General features: G+C 41.8%; 1 protein-coding gene across 1 annotated transcript in view; it reads right to left on the bottom strand.

The window, feature by feature from the left end:
- Positions 1 to 615: 615 nt before the first annotated feature.
- MFSD12 (major facilitator superfamily domain containing 12) overlaps positions 616 to 17,686 on the bottom strand; it is an 85,747-nt gene continuing 68,676 nt past the window's right edge. The window contains exon 10 of the mRNA XM_075849968.1: positions 616 to 979. Coding sequence (XP_075706083.1) covers positions 903 to 979 — 77 coding nt within the window. The 3' untranslated portion in view covers positions 616 to 902. The remainder of the gene's footprint in view (positions 980 to 17,686) is intronic.

Genomic DNA, 17,686 nt, shown 5'->3' with positions numbered 1-17,686 from the left:
AGTTAAATACTTTGAGGGGTGCAGTTTTTAAAATGGGGTGCTTTATGGGGGTCTATCTAGTATATAAGACCCTCAAAGCCACATTAGAACTGAACTGGTCCTTGAAAAATAGCCTTTTGAAATTTTCTTGAAAATGTGAGAAATTGCTGCTAAAGTTCTAAGCCTTGTAACGTCCCAGAAAAATAAAAGAAACTTCCAAAAACTATGCAAATATAAAGTAGACATATGGAATATGTGAAATAGTAACTATTTTGTGTTTTACAAGCAGATAGATTTAAAAAAAAATGGGGCTGGTCCTGAAGGCCAAAATGAGCTCGGTCCTGAAAGGGTTAAATCTCATCCACTTTCCTTCTAATGTAAATATGCTGCAGATTTTCCTGCAATGAAATCAATTGGAGGAAAATCCGCCGCTAATCCTCCCAGTGTGAACATAACCTTAGAGTGTTTAAGCTTATTTTTTCTCTAGCCCCCAGATTGGCAATTGTGGGAGTTGTTGTACCCACTACTTCAACTTTGGGACTGATGCCCTAAACTGTATGTCTGTAGAAGATATTGAAGTAAAAAAGATGATAAAATGCTTCACTGCATTTAATAATATCCACACACACACAACTGTAAAATATTTATTTTTTTATTGCTTCTCTTTCTCCTGTCTTTATGGTCAAGGACACAGGTTGTAGTTATAAATTTACAGCCGTAACTGTGATGCAGTACAGCTTTGATGTAACGCAGTTTGACAATATACTTTCTACTTGATAATAAAAAAAAACAAAAAAAGAATACACAAGAAAACTATAAAAAGAAAAAAAAAAAAACAGTGGCAATTAATCAGGGCTTGGAAATGCATTTCAATACGTTTGTGCAAAATACATCAAGTAAATGTAGTGAGCCATTTCTGAAATTCAGTCATCCACTGTACTAACTTCCTGAGCCATAGGAGTCTGGATTGTGTCCTGTATTGAATATGTGGAGACTTTACCTAGAAAAACAAAACAAAAAACAATAAGGTGGTTAGAAGTCTGTTGCACCAAAGTCACACAGTACTGAGAAATGTTTTAAGGGTATGTCCACACGTAGCGTAAATACTGCAGATTTTACATAATGTATTTTGTTGAGGAAAATCCGCAGCATAATACAGTAGCAGCATAGGGGATGAGATTTGAACAAGTCTCATCCACACTACATAAAAAAATATGCCAAAAAAACATTCATAAATTGACCCACGGTGCAGTTTTTTTACTCCACAACATGTCAATCTATGCTGCGGAATCTTTGGTTTTCAAATTTTGCGATTTTTGCAGCGGAAAAGCTGCGATTCAGCTACAAAAAAAGAAATAGAAAAAAAGAAAGAAGACTATATTTACCCAGATCTCTATGCTTCTGCGTCCAGCACAGCCTCCAGGGATGACATTTCATCCTATATGACTGCTGCAGCCAATCACAGGCTGCAGCGGTCACATGGGATGAAAAGTCATCCCAGGAGTCCATATTGCAGGACCTCAGAGGGTTGCGTCGCCATAACTATGGCTAAGTAGAGCCTTTTTTTTTTACCTGCCGTTTTCCGCAACGGACATGACGCCCTGAAAAACTGCACCACAATTTGTGGGAATTCCCAGTGGGCTCCAAGCCGGATACACTGTGTCCTTTTACGCAGCGTATCCGCCCTGTGTGAACATGCCCTAACTGTGTAACTTCTTGAAGAACATATTACAATTGTTTTCTTGAGCGTGCAACACTCACTGCCTGGAACAGGGGCCAGGCCAAGCGTCAAGTCCGCTGCAGCTCTCTGGAACAAAGACTCCAATCAGGTAAATATAGAGTGGTGGAGAGCTCTTCAATACTGTGCAAAAAAAATTGTTTGTTTTGCTTTTAAAAAAAAAAAAAAACAAAAAAAAAAAAAGGAGTTGTCTCAATACAACCCCTTTCCTATTAGAGCATATGCACGTCAGAGTTGGGGGTCCTCAATACGGGATTCCTAACTAGGCCAGAGCAAAGCCGTTGAAAATCGTGGCATGGACTCTGGTGGCCATTTAAATAGTTTATATGCAGACAGCTGCAGTGGAAATGTATAGCTAGCGGAGGACTATTGGGCCGGCTTCAATAGACAAGGAACTATCATTTAGATATTAAGCTTCTCATGTATCCATGATTCTATACGATGTACATGTCCAGCAAGAAAAAAACATCTTTTCTGCTGCATCTCATTTATTGTACACACTCAAGGTTACATTTATACATTTGTCCAAGGATATAGCTTTGTGATAAAGGTAAAGGAGTGTTATTTACCTATTCATCAATAGATAAAAGATTAGATAAACTGCAGAAGTTAACAGCATATAGGTCTTCCCCCCCCCCCTACATGAAGTGTCTAAGTTCCATCATTATACAATAAACACACTCCATAGCTTTATCTTTTATATTCCATAAGTATTTAGAAGTTCATTCTTCTGAGCAAAGTTCACGCCAAGGCAGTCTCCCCTCAGCATTAATCTCCGCCTTTGGAGAAGGGCACACTGCAAAGTTCTGGTAGTCGTCCCCCCCTTCCTCAAGTATAGAGCCGCTATAAACACACACACTAAGGCCTCATGCACACGACCGTAAAAACACCCGTTATTGCGGGTCGTAATTACGACCCGCAATAACGGGCTCATAGACTTGTGTTAGCCACGGGTACCTTCTCGTTTTCTCACGAGAAGGTGCCCGTGCCGTTAAAAAAAATAGAACATGTTCTATTTTTCTATTTTACGGGCCGTGCTGCTATACTTTATAATGACAGCACGGCTGGCAAAAGCGGCCGGCTGCCCACGGCCGGCCGTGCCCGCCCGTGTTCGTAATTACGAGTCGTAATTACGAGCACGGTCGTGTGCATGAAGCCTAACTAAATGAGCTTTATACCAATAGTGAGCTACATAAAGTATTGATTATTAGTGTCTAAGGTCTCGAATAGTATTAAATAAAAAGTTATACTATGTATTATATATCATTTACTTTATAAAAGAAATTACAAAATGTCCTGGTTAAAATATCAAACCATAGTGGTTCTGATACACTTTATGGACAAAAGTATTGGAACACGAACACGTACACATTAGACCTACAGTAGCTTTCACGACATCCTATTATAAATCCCTAGGCATTAACATGGAGTTGGTCCCCTCTTTTTAGCTAAAACAGCTTTCACTCGTCTGGGAAGTCCATTTGTGGCAATTTTTGCTCATCCATCCATCCAGAACGACGTTTGGGAGGTCAGAAACTGATGTTGGGCAAGAGGGCTGGACTCTCAGTCTCCGCTCTAGTTCATCTCAAAGGTGTTGGATGGGGTTGAGTTCAGGGTTCTGTGCGGGCCAGTCAAGTTCTTCTACACCAAACTCAACCAACCATGCCTTTATGGACCTTGCTTTGTGCACTGGGGCACAGTAATGCTGGAACAGAAAAGGGCCTTCCCCAAACTGTTCCCACAAAGTTGGAGGCATACAATTGTCCAAAATATCTTGGTATGCTGAAGCATTAAGATTTCCCTTCATTGGAACGAAGGGGCCTAGGCCAATCCCTGAAAACCAACCCCATAGTATTAGCCCTCCTCCACCAAACTTTACGGTTGGCACAATGCAGTCAGACAGGTAACGTTCTCCTGGCCTTTTAACAAACCCAGACTACTCGATCAGACTGCCAGATAGAGACGTGTGACTCATCACTTCACAGAACACACTTCCACTGCTCCAGAGTCCAATGGGTGAATGCTTTACACCACTCCATCTGACGATTGGCATTGTTCTTGGTGATATAAGTCTTGCATGCAGCTGCTCTGTCATAGAAACCCCTACATAAAGTTCCTTGACACAGTTTTCTTTCTAATGTTAATGCCAGAAGAGATTCAGCACTTGACAGTTATCGAGTTAGCAGAGCGTTGGCGACTTTTATGTACAATGCACCTCAGCCCTCTGTGCCCCGCGCCAACTTTACGTGGTCTACCACTACATGGCTTAGCTCTTTGGTTCCTAAACACTTCCACTCTGCAGTAATACCACTCACAGTTGACTGTGGAATATCTAGGAGGCAAGAAATTTCACAAACGGACGTGTTACATCCTATTACAATACCACATGAATTCAGAGAGCTCTTTACAAACATTTATAAAAGAATGGGTCGTTCTAAAGGCGACTGCATGACTAGGGGCTGCGTTTCATACACCTGTGGCAATGGGACTGAATGGACCACCTGAATTCATATGATAAAGTAGTGTATCCCAACACTTTTGTGCATATAGTATATCTTTGACAACCCTATAGGGGGGATAGTATATCTGTTGCATAAAATGTCTAACCACAGTGCCTCCTTTTAAAAATGTATTGTTTCAAGAAGACAACCCCCTTTGAAAAGTAGCAGCTGGACCCATAGGACAGTTTAAAGATCCTAGTGACTCTGCTGTTATTATGGGGAACCTACAGATCTCCCATGCAGCGGCCGGGCCAAAGAGCGAGCCATGCTACCTTAGCACCTGTCTGCTGTGGACGTGTCTCAGAACAAAAAGAGGCCTTACTACGCACACCAACCAAAAGTATCGATTTTTATCATTGAAAAAAATGTAAATGTAAACCATGACGGATTACCTCCAAGAACTAGAGAAGCATGAAAATCATAAAAAAGTAAAATTCAAATAGTAAATCCAAATTAAAACACAACGTTAAATATATATTTTATTTCTCTAAGTTTGAAATGTGTGCATTAAAGGGGTTGTCCACTTTATTTTTTCTATTAATTTATTTATAGAATAGGAAAATCATACAGAGTTCTAATATAAAATAATAAAATAAGAACTTTATGACTCCCCCCAAGGGAAAATCCAGCATCACAACAGCTCCTAGGTTATCACAGACAAACAGAACAATAACATCAATACACAGACATATTCAGAATCAAAAATAAACAAAAATACCTCAACACATACACAGAATACATATTTACAAATTAGCCACTTCAATAAATAATAAAAAATAAGACCTTCAAAGGCTTCGTTCACATATCAGTTCCGGCTCTATTCTCACGTTCCGTCAAAGGTTTCCATGAGAAAAGAGCCCTGACGGACACAAACTGAAACCATAGGTTTCCATTACCATTGATTTCAATGGTGACGGATCCGGTGCCAATGGTTTTATTTTGTCTCAGTTGTGCAAGGGTTCCGAAATCATGGGCACCAGATCTGTCAACATTGAAATCAATGGGGATGCAAACGGAAACCTCTGGTTTCAGTTGGTCTCAGTCAGGGTCCCGTTCTGACGGGACGCACTGACAGAACGTCAGAATGGGACCCTGGCGCAGATGTGAACGAAGCCTAACACAATCCCCACTAAAAACGTACAGTCTCATAAAAATTCATTGATTTTATTGAACTATTATAGGCCACTATCGCTATAGGCTCAAACTACTTCGTAAACCTATCTTTATTGCACCTCAATTGAATTAAACGATTACTAAAAATACTCCTGTTTTATAAAGCGTTCATGCAGTGGGTGTGATGTGTTCCATAAAATCGCCATACACTTTTCAAGAACTCTTATCCCTTATCTCAAAACTACTCCAACGGACATCCCACCACAGAGCTTGCTTTCCTAATCAGCGAGTTGAGTTTATTGACATCCGCACTCCTAAGGGTATGTTCACACGGCCTATTTACGGACGTAATTCGGGCGTTTTTGCCCCTAATTACGTCTGACAATAGCGCCTCAATAGCGCTGACAAACATCTGCCCATTGAAAGCAATGGGCAGACGTTTGTCTGTTCACACGAGGCGTATATTTACGCGCCGCTGTCAAATGACGGCGCGTAAATAGACGCCCGCGTAGAAGAAGTGACCTGTCACTTCTTTGGCCGTAATTGGAGCCGCTATTCATTGACTCCAATGAATAGCAGCGCTAATTACGGCCGTAATTGACGCGGCGTTCAAGCGCCTGCACATGCCGGTACGGCTGAAATTACGGGGATGTTTTCAGGCTGAAACATCCCCGTAATTTCAGCCGTTACGGACCCCCGCCGTGTGAACATACCCTAACACTACTTCCACAGCATATTACCGCAAAAAAAAGGCACTTGCTACTACAGATTGGTAAAACAGTGTTAACATTTTGCTGTATATGTCAAACGACCTCAGTTTGAAATATAATCTACTCATCACCTTTTTGTAAACTTTCTCCGAGTGGCAGTGCCAATCCAATTTGTTGTCTAGATAAACACCCAGATATTTATAGCAGGCTCAACATCCTGACCAGCAATAACAAAAATCGGTAAGACTTCCTACTTTTTCCTTCCAAAACTACACCAAGCCACAAAGCGGTCAACCATCTCCCTATACCCCTCATCCATCCCTGACACACCCCACCACCATGGAATCATCCACAAATTTTTGTATCTGACAATCCGAATTATGCTGAAAATCTGATGTATACAATGTAAACAATAAAAAAAGAGACAATACAGTTCCCTGGGGCGCACCAATACTCAGTAAGGTGCCAATGGTTTATGTCTGGAGGGGGCCAAACAAAGGTCCCCAGGTCTACCTTCATTGTATGCCTATCAGGCGCTGCCAAAGGCCTAATGCCGGTCAGTTTTACACTGCATCAATGGGGGTACCAGAGGTGGAGTCCCTAGCGGACAGACAATTATCACCTATCCTGTGGATAGGTGATAATTGGCGATTCTGGGAATACCCCTTTAGGGCTAAATTCAATCTCATGAGCGTGGAGCAGTAGCTGTTGTAAAGTTAAGCTATTTTACCAATACAAATAATTTAAAGGGGTATTCTAGTTTCAGCAAATAAAAGGTTATTCTTTGAAAAATGAAAAAAGTTATAGAATTCTGTAATCTACTTTTAGTATTAATACCTCAGTTTTCAAAATCTCTGCTTGCTGTAATTCAATAGTAACCTTTATTCTTTACTTCCAGTCGATAAAAATCTCTGTACAAGTACTAGTCCTAAAAACGTCTGAATTATTATCTTGTTATACGAGGATTATCAGGTATACTATATACAGGACTCTACAAATGTATCATGACTTCGGGTAATACACCAAGCACAGCAGTGTAGGTATTACTTACCGATAATGAATTAGGGAGCCGCTGTGAAATTTTTTGTGAAATCATCATACATCAAATTAACATTTTATTTTGAAAGGTATTTAAAACCAGCAGTAATAAAAGATCCCAAGGCTGCAGTTTAGTACACACTATACTGTGCAAACCTTATCATGAAGCTCAGTCAAAGATCAAGAAACCACATGAGATGATCATCACAAGAGATAGCCAGATCAGTGCAAGTTTATTTTGTAATAATGACAGCATCTTATTTGACATGTGCACTGTACTCAGACATTAAAGGGTGCCGTCACACGTGGCGTACTTGCCTTGTATTTCTGCAGCGTAAACATACGCTGCCGAAAGCTACAAACGTGATTTCTCTAGCTCGTGTTGAATATGTTTTATGCACCCAGCCTGCAGCATTGCAGAGAATATTTTTCACAAGAAAACTTTAGTTCATCCTTAGGCCTTATTTACACGAGCGTATTTCACGTCCGTGATACGCTCGTGAAAACCACGCACGTCGCACGGACCTATGCAAGTCAATGGGGCCATTCAGACATTCTGTGTTTTTCACGAAGTGTGTGTCCGCTGCGTGAAACTCACTGCACGTCCTATACTTGAGCGTTTTTAGCGCATCACGCACCCATTGAAGTCAATGGGTGCGTGAAAATCACGGACAACACACAGACGCGAAACAGTTGCTCAAGAAATGATTGGAAAAAGGAAACCACCTCCTTCATTTCATTTTGTAAACGTCAAAACCGCGTGACATAAGGATGGCATACGCACAAAAATAACGCAGTCATGCACCAAACACTGATGTCACACGGAACTGCAACGCACATGTTCGTGTAAATAAGGCCTTAATTTGGTGAAATCCGATCGCATACAATTGCTGATTAAAGGTTACTTTTTTTGTTTTTACAATTTGAAATATTCATACCTTTTTGTTTGGTCACATGGCACACTATTGCCAATTTAAATTGTTCACCTTTTCTTGTTCCTTAGTTGGCACGTGACTATGTAGTGCTGCCAACTGTAGGGCAAGTTATTTAACATAAGGGCTTATTCAGACGAACGTATAATACGTCGGTGCTACGCACGTGATTTTTCACGCGCGTCACATGGACCTATGTTAGTCTATGGGGCCGTTCAGACAGTCGGTGATTTTCACGCAGAGTATGTCCGCTGCGTAAAACTCACGACATGTCCTATATTTGCCCGTTTTTTCACGCATCATGCACCCTTTGAAGTCAATGGGTGCGTGAAAACCGCGCACGGCACACGGACGCACTTCCGTGTGACGCGCATGATTCGCACTACAGCAGTCAAAACTATGAATGAAAACCGAAAAGCACAACGTGCTTTTCTGTTTACAAACATAAAAACAGAGAGCGTCATAATGATGGCGGCTGCGCGAAAATCACGCAGCCACACATCATACGCTGCTGACACACGGAGCTTTTATGGACCTTTTGCGCTCGCAAAAAACGCACACGCTCGTGTGAATCCAGACTAAGGGCTTGTTTACACGAGCGTGTTATTCGTCCATGCGACGCACGTGATTTTCACACGTGTCGTACGGACCTATAATAGTCTATGGGGCCGTGCAGACAGTCCGTGAATTTTGTGCAACGTGAGTCCGTTGCAAAAAACTCACGCCCTGTTCTATATTTGTGCGCTATTCGCGCATCACGCACCCATTGAAGTAAATGGGTGCGTGAAAACCACGCATGTCACACGGAAGCACTTCCGTGCGAACAGCGTCATTCGCGCAACAGCAGGGAAATGGATGAATGAAAACAGAAAAGCACTACGTGCTTTTCTGTTTACAAACATCCAAACGGAGTGTCATAATGATGGCGGCTGCGCGAAAATCACGCAGCCGCACATCATACGGGGCTGACACACGGAGCTGTTAAGTGCCTTTTGCGCATGCAAAATGCCGCGCTTTTTGCATGCGCAAAATGCACACGCTCGTGTAAATCGAGGCCTAAGGCTGACATTTCCTGAAGTGATAAGGACTATGGTTAACGTTCATGACTGCAGTTTTCCCTTGACAGCCAGGTGCCATGTTTGCTCCGATCAGAGTCCGCATGAATCAGTCTCCCCAATGACCTTGTAAGGGCCTGTTCACATCAGCGTTGGCTTTCCGTTCAGGCGTTCCGTCTGAGGTTTCCGTCGTCTCAACCCCTCAACGGAAAGCCAAACGTAAACCTTAGCTTCAGTTTGCATCACCATTGATCTCAATGGTGACGGAAACATTGCTAATGGTTTCTGTTTGTCACCATTCCGGCAGGTTTCCGTTTTTGATCGAATCAATAGCGCAGTCGACTGAACCCCTGAACGGAAAGCCAGCGCTGATGTGAACAGGCCCTTAGGCTATGTTCACATCTGCGTCAGGGCTCCGTTCCGACGGAGCTTTCCGTCGGAATGGAGCCCTGACTGAAACTGAAAACGTAGGTTTCCGTTTCCATCAGCATTGATTTCAATGGAGACGGATCCGATGCCAAAGGCTTCAGTTTGTCTCCGTTGTGCAAGGGTTCCGACATTTTGACAGGATGAATAGCGTGGTCGACTACATTACTCATCCGGTCAAAACGACGGAACCCTTGCACAACGGAGACCAACTGAAGCCATTGGCACCGGTTCAGTCACCATTAAAATCAATGGTGATGGAAAAATCACGCAGAGTGTCCGACCTGGAACTGCCGCAGTACATTCAGTCTGAAGATCACACCACATTGTGGTGCAGTTTTTCTAACTGAATTTTTGCTGCAGAAGAAAGCGCTCATACTCTCCCCCCCCCCCCCTCCGATGACGTTGCAGGTAATTTGACGCTGCAGCCTGTGATTGGCTGCAACTGTCACATGAGATAAAAATAAGTCATCCCAGGAGGCCGGACTGCAGGAAGAAGGGCGTCCTGGGCAAGTATGATTTTTTTTTTTTCCCCAGAGTTGCGATTTTTTGCGGCGTAATCGCTGCGATTACGCCGCAAAAGTCACAACACTGCATCACAACACTTCTGCGTGGGCATAAGATTTTATAAATCTCATCCACTATGCTGCTACACTGCAAACAGGTCAGTTGCGGAAATTCTGCAAGGTTTTACGCCATGTGGAAACACAGCCTAAGGGTAAGTACACACGTAGAGTAAATACTGCGTGTTTTGCACAACGGATTTAGTTGCGGAAGACCTGCAGCATAATACGGATAAAGGCGATACACTAAAATACATAAGTATCGCAGTGTATTGAATGAGGGATATAACAAATCGCATAATAAAATCCCCTAGTGGGACTATAGAGTCATAAAAAAATAAAAATGCCTCCGATCAGATAGAAATGATGGAATTACATTTAAAGAGAAAAAGACAGCAGGGTTTTTTAAAAAGTGGAGGCCGTTCCTTTTGCAGTTATCTGATGCAGAAATTGAGGAGGTAGTAGCGGGATTTCAATACACAAAATGGTATCTCACAGAAGAAATTAAAGGGACGTTAGGGAGGCTGAGGACGGGAGAACTGAGAGTCTAAATAGAAAAGAGAAGATAGCTCACTGGCAAGAGAGAAGAAGGGAAAGATATATAAACTTGAAATTGAAGCGATTTGCACATTGTCTGCCAAAAAGTTGAAAGGTTAACTGTTTGTCATTTTGCAAAAGTTAATTAGGAAATGTAAACGTTTGGAAATATTGTATGAATCGCAAGTAACAATGTCATAAAACCTAAATGACATACTCTGTAACACTGGTCACTTATACAAGAGGTGGGCGATGCCACTTTTTGTTTTATTTTTGGTATGTTGTATGTTCAATAAAAAAAATTTGTACAAAAAAATAAAAAAATAAAAAGGAAGATTAAAAAAAAAGTATAACAAATTTTGGCATCACCGTGTCGTGTCCATAAAAGGTCTAAACTAATAGAACATCCCATTATTGAACACTTAAAAAAAACACGCAAGAATTGCAAAAATGAATGAAAAAAAAAAAAGCAACAAAAATCTCAGCAAAAAATGCGTGTGGTGCAAAAAAAATAAAATAAAAACAGAGCAGATTTTTCCACACAGAATTTTCTGCCTGCAAAAAACTCTGCTTGAACTAGGCCTTATGGCGACAGTCAGAAAATACCTCTTCCTTCACAGACGGATATTTTTTCCATCCCTCAGAAAAGTAGACATTCCTCTTTAGGTGAGAGCAGTTATTACTACGATTGTAGCATGTAATGGGCCACGCTAGAGAAGTAGTTTGTCCCTATCCTGTCCGTACATGATCTTTAGCGTATAAGAGACACCCCAAGTTTGAGGCTTGTGCCTTATACCAGATACCAGAGAAGGACACGGCAGCATCGGCAGTCAGTGCGTGCTGTGACAGGAGTGGACCAGTCCAGTCACTTGACCTATCTCCGATCCTGGCCGTTGCAGGCGGGCATCAGCTGTATAAAACAACCAGCACCCACCAGGTATGGTGCAGCCTCAGCTTCTGAGCCATATTGCAATGGCGCAGATCCACCGCACGTGTACGGAGGATGTCTCCAAGGTGTTAAGGGCCATATTACAGCACCCATAGACTTCTATGGGGCCTTACTGTATGCCACAGTTTTCATATGTGGTGGCATGCTCCATCAGATGCTATATTACAGAGCAGAGTGTTTCTCCCCTAGGATATGGTGTGTGCCTCAATAGGGCTTCCTGCACACTGCTCTACCTTGTGCATGAGGCCTTAGTGTCATTTGCATATAACATTCGTTACAAATCGAACGTTTACAAGCATTCAGAATAACTTCAGCATAAATATAGAAAATAAATCCAAAGAATGGTTTATGGTTTATTAAAACTGGTCATTCATATAGAAAAAAAAAAAATCATCCAGCATATCCTCTCCTGTATGGTCATTCATCCGGGAAAAAAAATTTGTTACTCAAATTTGTAAAAAGGTTATGCCGAAAACATTTATGGCATATTTACAGGATATGCCATAAATATGTCAGATAGATGTGGGTACCAGCACCTATCGCTAAAACTGTGGTCACCCAACCCATGTTCCGCCTTAGTTTGCTTGACTGTTGGGGTATGTTCACACAGGCTATTTTCAGCCGTTTTTCAGGCCATAAACTACCCCAAAAACTGCTAAAATGCGGGGGCTGAACGCCTCCAAACATCTGCCCATTGATTTCAATAGGAAAAACAGCATCTTTAAAACCGGCCACGTTAAAAAACACCTCGTAAAAAGAAGTGCATGTCACTTCTTGAGCCGTTTTTTGGAGCCATTTTTCATTGACTCAATAGAAAAAACAGCTCCATAAACTGCCGTAAAAAAACGCTACTTGCTTAAAAAACGGTTGAAAATCAGGAGCCGTTTTCCCTTGAAAACCGCTCCATATTTTCAGCCGTTTTTTTGTTAAGCGTGTGAACATACCCTTACACTGATAGAACAGAATGGAGTGAGCTGCGCACACCTCTCTATTGTTTCTCCGTCTTGATGTGGTGGTTGCCTCATCCGGTGTGACGGGGGTCGGTTGAGCACAGTTCTGGAGCTGGGACCCGCATCTTTGAGACATTCATGACTATGGCATATTCATGGTATATAAGGTCTAAGATGGATATACCCATTTAACCCCTTAAGGAAAGAGCCTTTTCTGGACCAAAGGACACAGGCCTATTTTCTAAATCTGATGTGTCACTTTATATGGTAATAACTTTAGATAAATAAAATAAATGATTCGGAGATCATTGAGATTTTTGTGACATTGTACTTTAGGTTAGGCCTTGTTCACATCTGCGTCCAGACTCCGTTCATGGGTTCCGTCTGAGCTTTTAGTCAGGGGAATCCATGAATAAAATCCAAACAAACAAACCATAGGTTTCTGTTTGCATCAACATTGATTTCAATGGTGACGGATCCGGTGCAAATGGGTATCGTTTGTCACCGTTGTGCAAGGTTTCAGTAGTTTTGTTGGAATGAATAGCGCAGTCGACTACGGTATTGATTCAGTCAAAACAACGGAACCCTTACACAACGGTGACAAACTGAAACCATTTGCACCGGATTGGTCACCATAAAATCAATGGTGAAGCAAACGGAAACCTATAGTTTCCATTTGTTTGTTTGGATTCCGTTCACGGGTTCCCCTGACAGAGCTCTGACGGAAGCCATGAACGGAGTCCCGTCGCAGATGTGAACGAAGCCTTAGTGGTACATTTAGGATTGTTTATAAACAAAAAGAAAGTTAGTGAATACTTAACATTTTCCTAAATTTAAAATCCTCTGCTACTAAAATGGATAATGATACTACACAAATTAGTAAATAAAGTTTTACCATACAGGTCTTCTGTATGTAGGCATTTTTTTTTTTTAGGACGTTACAAGGCTTATAAGCATACGATCAGTTTTTTAATTTCTCCACATTTGCAAAATGTATATTTATTTTTAGGCACCACTTTAGTTTTGAAGTGGCTTTTAGGGGATATAGATATTACTTTTTAATTTTAGAAACTCCTCCTAAAGTCACTCCATTTTAAAAACTGCACCCTCAACATATTAGATGCTTCAAAGGAATTTAAGCATTGTGGAGGTGAAAATTTTCAAATGTAATTTTTTGTGTGCGTGCAAATATTCAATTTTAATCCATTTATTTCAGTAACATAGCAGCGAACAAAAAAAACCACAATATTTGTTACCCCGGTTCTTCAGTTTTCGGAAATATACCATATGTTGCCCTAGTTTGCTACCGGACTCAAAACACAGGCTTCAGAAATGAAAGGGGTTAACCCACCACATCAAATTTTGAACAGTGTGGATCCCAGCGACCAAAACACTTATCACCCATCATGTGGATAGGCGATAAAGTTGATGTGGTGGTATAACCTTTAAAAGAGCAGTGTGTGTATTTTGGGGACTCCTTTATATTCTGATGCTTATTTCATATAAAACATAAGAAAAACCCCGAAAAAGACCCAATTTGGAAAATATAGAACATGTCCTATTCTTGTCAGAACACTGAGGTAGTTTACAGATCTTATTGGAATTGGGCTGCGAAAATAAAATGTTTTTCCAATAATATGTCGTTTTATCTAAGTTTTCATTTTCAAAAGGACTATAGCAGAAAAGGCACCCCAGAATTTGTTAAGCAATTTCTACAGAGTATGGCAATACCCCATATGTGGTCGTAAACTGTTGTTCGTACACATGGCAGAGCTCAGAAAAGCAGGGGCATAATTTGGCTTTTAGAGCGCAGATTGAGCAGGAATGGTGGATGGAATGTTGCATTGCCCTGAGGTACCAATACAGTGGAAATTACAATTATTCCATAGATATGCCCTTTCAGTGTTCAATATGTTGTGCCCAGCTTTTACCACTGGGAAAATAACGCTTTAACTATTATACATTACATGTGGCCCCAATCTTTTGCCTGGATGTACGACAGGTCTCAGGAGTGAAAGAGAACCATGCGCATTCAAGGTCTGTTTGAGATTTACGCATAAGTACCCACAACTGCAAAGGCTCGGAGGTGAAATAAAAACAACAAAGTGACCCCATTCGACAAACCACACCCCTCAAGGCATGAGTTATAGGTAAGCATTTTGACGCCACAGGTGTTTTCCAGAAATGGATGTTGCAGAGTAAAAAAGATACATTTTTCCACAGAATAGGTTGTTCCCAGCTTGTGCCACCGGAGACACAAACCAATAAATAGTTATGCAGATTCTCCCGCTACCAGCGAAGACTAAATTTTGGGGCAGATGTGTTTGGACACTTTTCCTGGTTCCCAAATATTAGGACCTTGATAACCACCTCTTGAAAAGGGGTATTACCATCTTCCCCGTTTACCTGCATTTCATGTCCATCGCTGCCTGCCACACCCACATTTGCTGCTCTTTGCGGCACTTCTCACTCTGATTGCCACTGCACTGATCACGGATGTCATTTCACCTCTGCAGCACTATTGAACTGCCCCAGGGCCACTGTGCATGCCCTGAAGCCATCCATAGACCTTGATAGAGCAGCTTAGATGTGGCAGGGTCGGGAGCTACCGCGCTTGCGCCAGCAGGCACACTCTTGTGACCCTCATTCTTTACATTAAAGAAATGGGAGAATACTGCGTAAGCGCGCGCACAACCATAGACAATGAGCTACCAAACACAGAGACCCAGGCTGGATGTGGAAAAATATCTGGCAAACAGGACCCTTTGAAAAAGACCAAGGTATTTAGGAAAGTAAATATTTAGAAGCAGGCTGCCATATGAAAATGGATTAAAAAGATGGGAATATGGATATTACGGGAATGTTACCATCACTGCCAGCTTTTTGTACCATTGCTATATGGTAAAATCGTGGTTGTACAAAACATCCGTGCTCTAGTATTGCCTAATCACCAAAGATTCTTTACTAACCTCATATGTAGCACAAGGCCCCAAAAGGTCATTAGTTCTGCTGCATCTACATGCGACTGCTTACTTTTTGTTCCATTTTTTTGGGGGAGCAAAGACTACCAAAAGAACAAAAAAAACAAAAACCGCAATTCTGGTATGGTACTTTTAACCAGCTACTATCAAGCCCAGTCTTAAAGGCTTTGTACATCTTTAAAAAGGTAATGGCTTTTTTTTCACATATCCATGTTTTATGTGACTTTACACAAACTTTTTTTTTAACTTTAAGATATAGCTTCTATGTATCCTGAATACATAGACGCTGTATCGTTCCTTCAAAGCAAATTCAGTCAGGTCAGTGTGTCATTAGTTGTGATAGATATCAGCCTGATCTTGCGTGTCAGACACGCAGAACCCACTCTCAGCCGAGCAGTCAGTTCAGCTGACCGGATTAAAATCGGCTTTGACAGATCGATACAGCAGCCAAGTATCCTGAATACATAGAAGCTGTATCTTCTAGTAAAACATTTTTTAATAAGTCAATTTAAATGTTGTTGTGTCAAATAAAAAAAACATGGATTTAAAAATAATAAAAATTCCTTTAAAAAGATGGCGGACCTGGAGGCCTTCATTAGGCCACAGACTGCCATGACACCCATCAACACTCTGCGGTTGCATTGCAGAAGGGAGTTCGGATGACAAAAACTTCGATGCCACGTTAGCGTTTGACCACAGCATCTAAGTGGTTAAACGGCCAGTATCAGCCATAACACGAAGCAGACACGCTAGGTATAGAGCGAGCTTAGGGCTTGTTCACATCACCGTTGGAACTCCTCAACGGAAGGGCGTCGACGATTCAGTCGGATTAACCCCTCAACGGAAAGGCAAACGGGAACCTCAGCTTCCATTTCCCTTACCATTGAACTCAATGGTGACTGAAATCTAGCTAATGGTTTTCATCTGTCACCGTTGTTTTGGACGGAATCAATAGCGCAGTCTACTTTTTTTTTTAATCACTGCAACCCTTCTCAATTGATCTATTATGCCCCCTGAATAAAGTTTACATTTTTCTTTTTTCATTTACCATTGTTCTCTATTGTTTACAATTGAGAGTGTTGTTTACCTCTGTGTTAGTTGTCTTGCTCTTCCATTCATACAGATCCCAGTATGCACGGCTTGTGTTCCAGCATGCAATACGCCGGCAGCAGGGACTCATCACGCCTACTACACCCAGCTATACACAATCTCCAATGCCATTTTACTTCTCATTAGATCAGTGAGCGCTAACGATAAACCACATGCAAGATATGTAAGAGTGTTGTTTGGTACAGCACTGATATTTGTTAAAAACAAAACAAAAACCTTCATTTGACTCCAGAGCCGGAGTCCCAGAGCAGGGCAGAGCGCTAGTATAGGCTCTGCTCCGAGACTGTGGGGAATCCCCTTACATAATTGTCCATATATGGACAGTGATGTCAGGGGATCCACAGAGTCCCGGAGCAGAGCCTTTACTAGCGCTCTGCCCGGGACTCCGGCGCTCGGGTTAGAGTTGGAGTCCTTGTCAGAGCGCTACTAACAACTGGCTCCTGCCATCTGATTTCTTCTGATAGTTTGCGGTCAGCTTCTACGGGGGAGACAATGACGCGCAGGTGCTGTGATAGTGTTTACCACGCATGCCCACTCCTGCGCTGCTAGTGTAGAAGCCACACATGCTCAGAGACTAGCAGTGCTTTCCACGCATGCTCAGAGACTAGCAGTGTTTCTCTCCCCTAGCTGCAGACAGGAAACTATCAGAAGAAAGGGAGTATCCGGTCCACTACTTCCCTCAGTGTACAGTGACGTCAGGAATGACGTACCCGGACATTAAGCCAGATGGAAAACAGAACTCAGATCATGGACTGGCTAGCGCCAGAAGTAAGGATTTTGACTAGCGCTGGAAGCGGGTGTTCGAAGATTAAAAATCAAAACACAAGTATATTACAAATTACATTATTTTTGTATGTGAAGTGGAATAGAAATTAGTTAATTGGATTCTGAAAACCCCTTTAAGAGATCTGCCCCAGTGTCGTCTTGATTTTTTTTTATGCCTGGTCATCAATGAGTCTTGATCAGGCTCTTATTTCTCAAGCACAGAGCAGCAAACTAGGATTCTGTATTGTAAAGCCATAGGCCTCCATGTGCTGATGTATGTAAAACACTATTCATTTGCATTGTACTGTAGCGGAATTTGGTGTCGAATTCTGTACTGAA

This window comes from Rhinoderma darwinii, chromosome 1 (genome assembly GCF_050947455.1).
Source record: "Rhinoderma darwinii isolate aRhiDar2 chromosome 1, aRhiDar2.hap1, whole genome shotgun sequence".
Lineage (NCBI taxonomy): Eukaryota > Metazoa > Chordata > Amphibia > Anura > Rhinodermatidae > Rhinoderma > Rhinoderma darwinii.
Note: the sequence above shows the minus strand (reverse complement) of the source record. Positions and strands in the feature narration are given on the sequence as shown.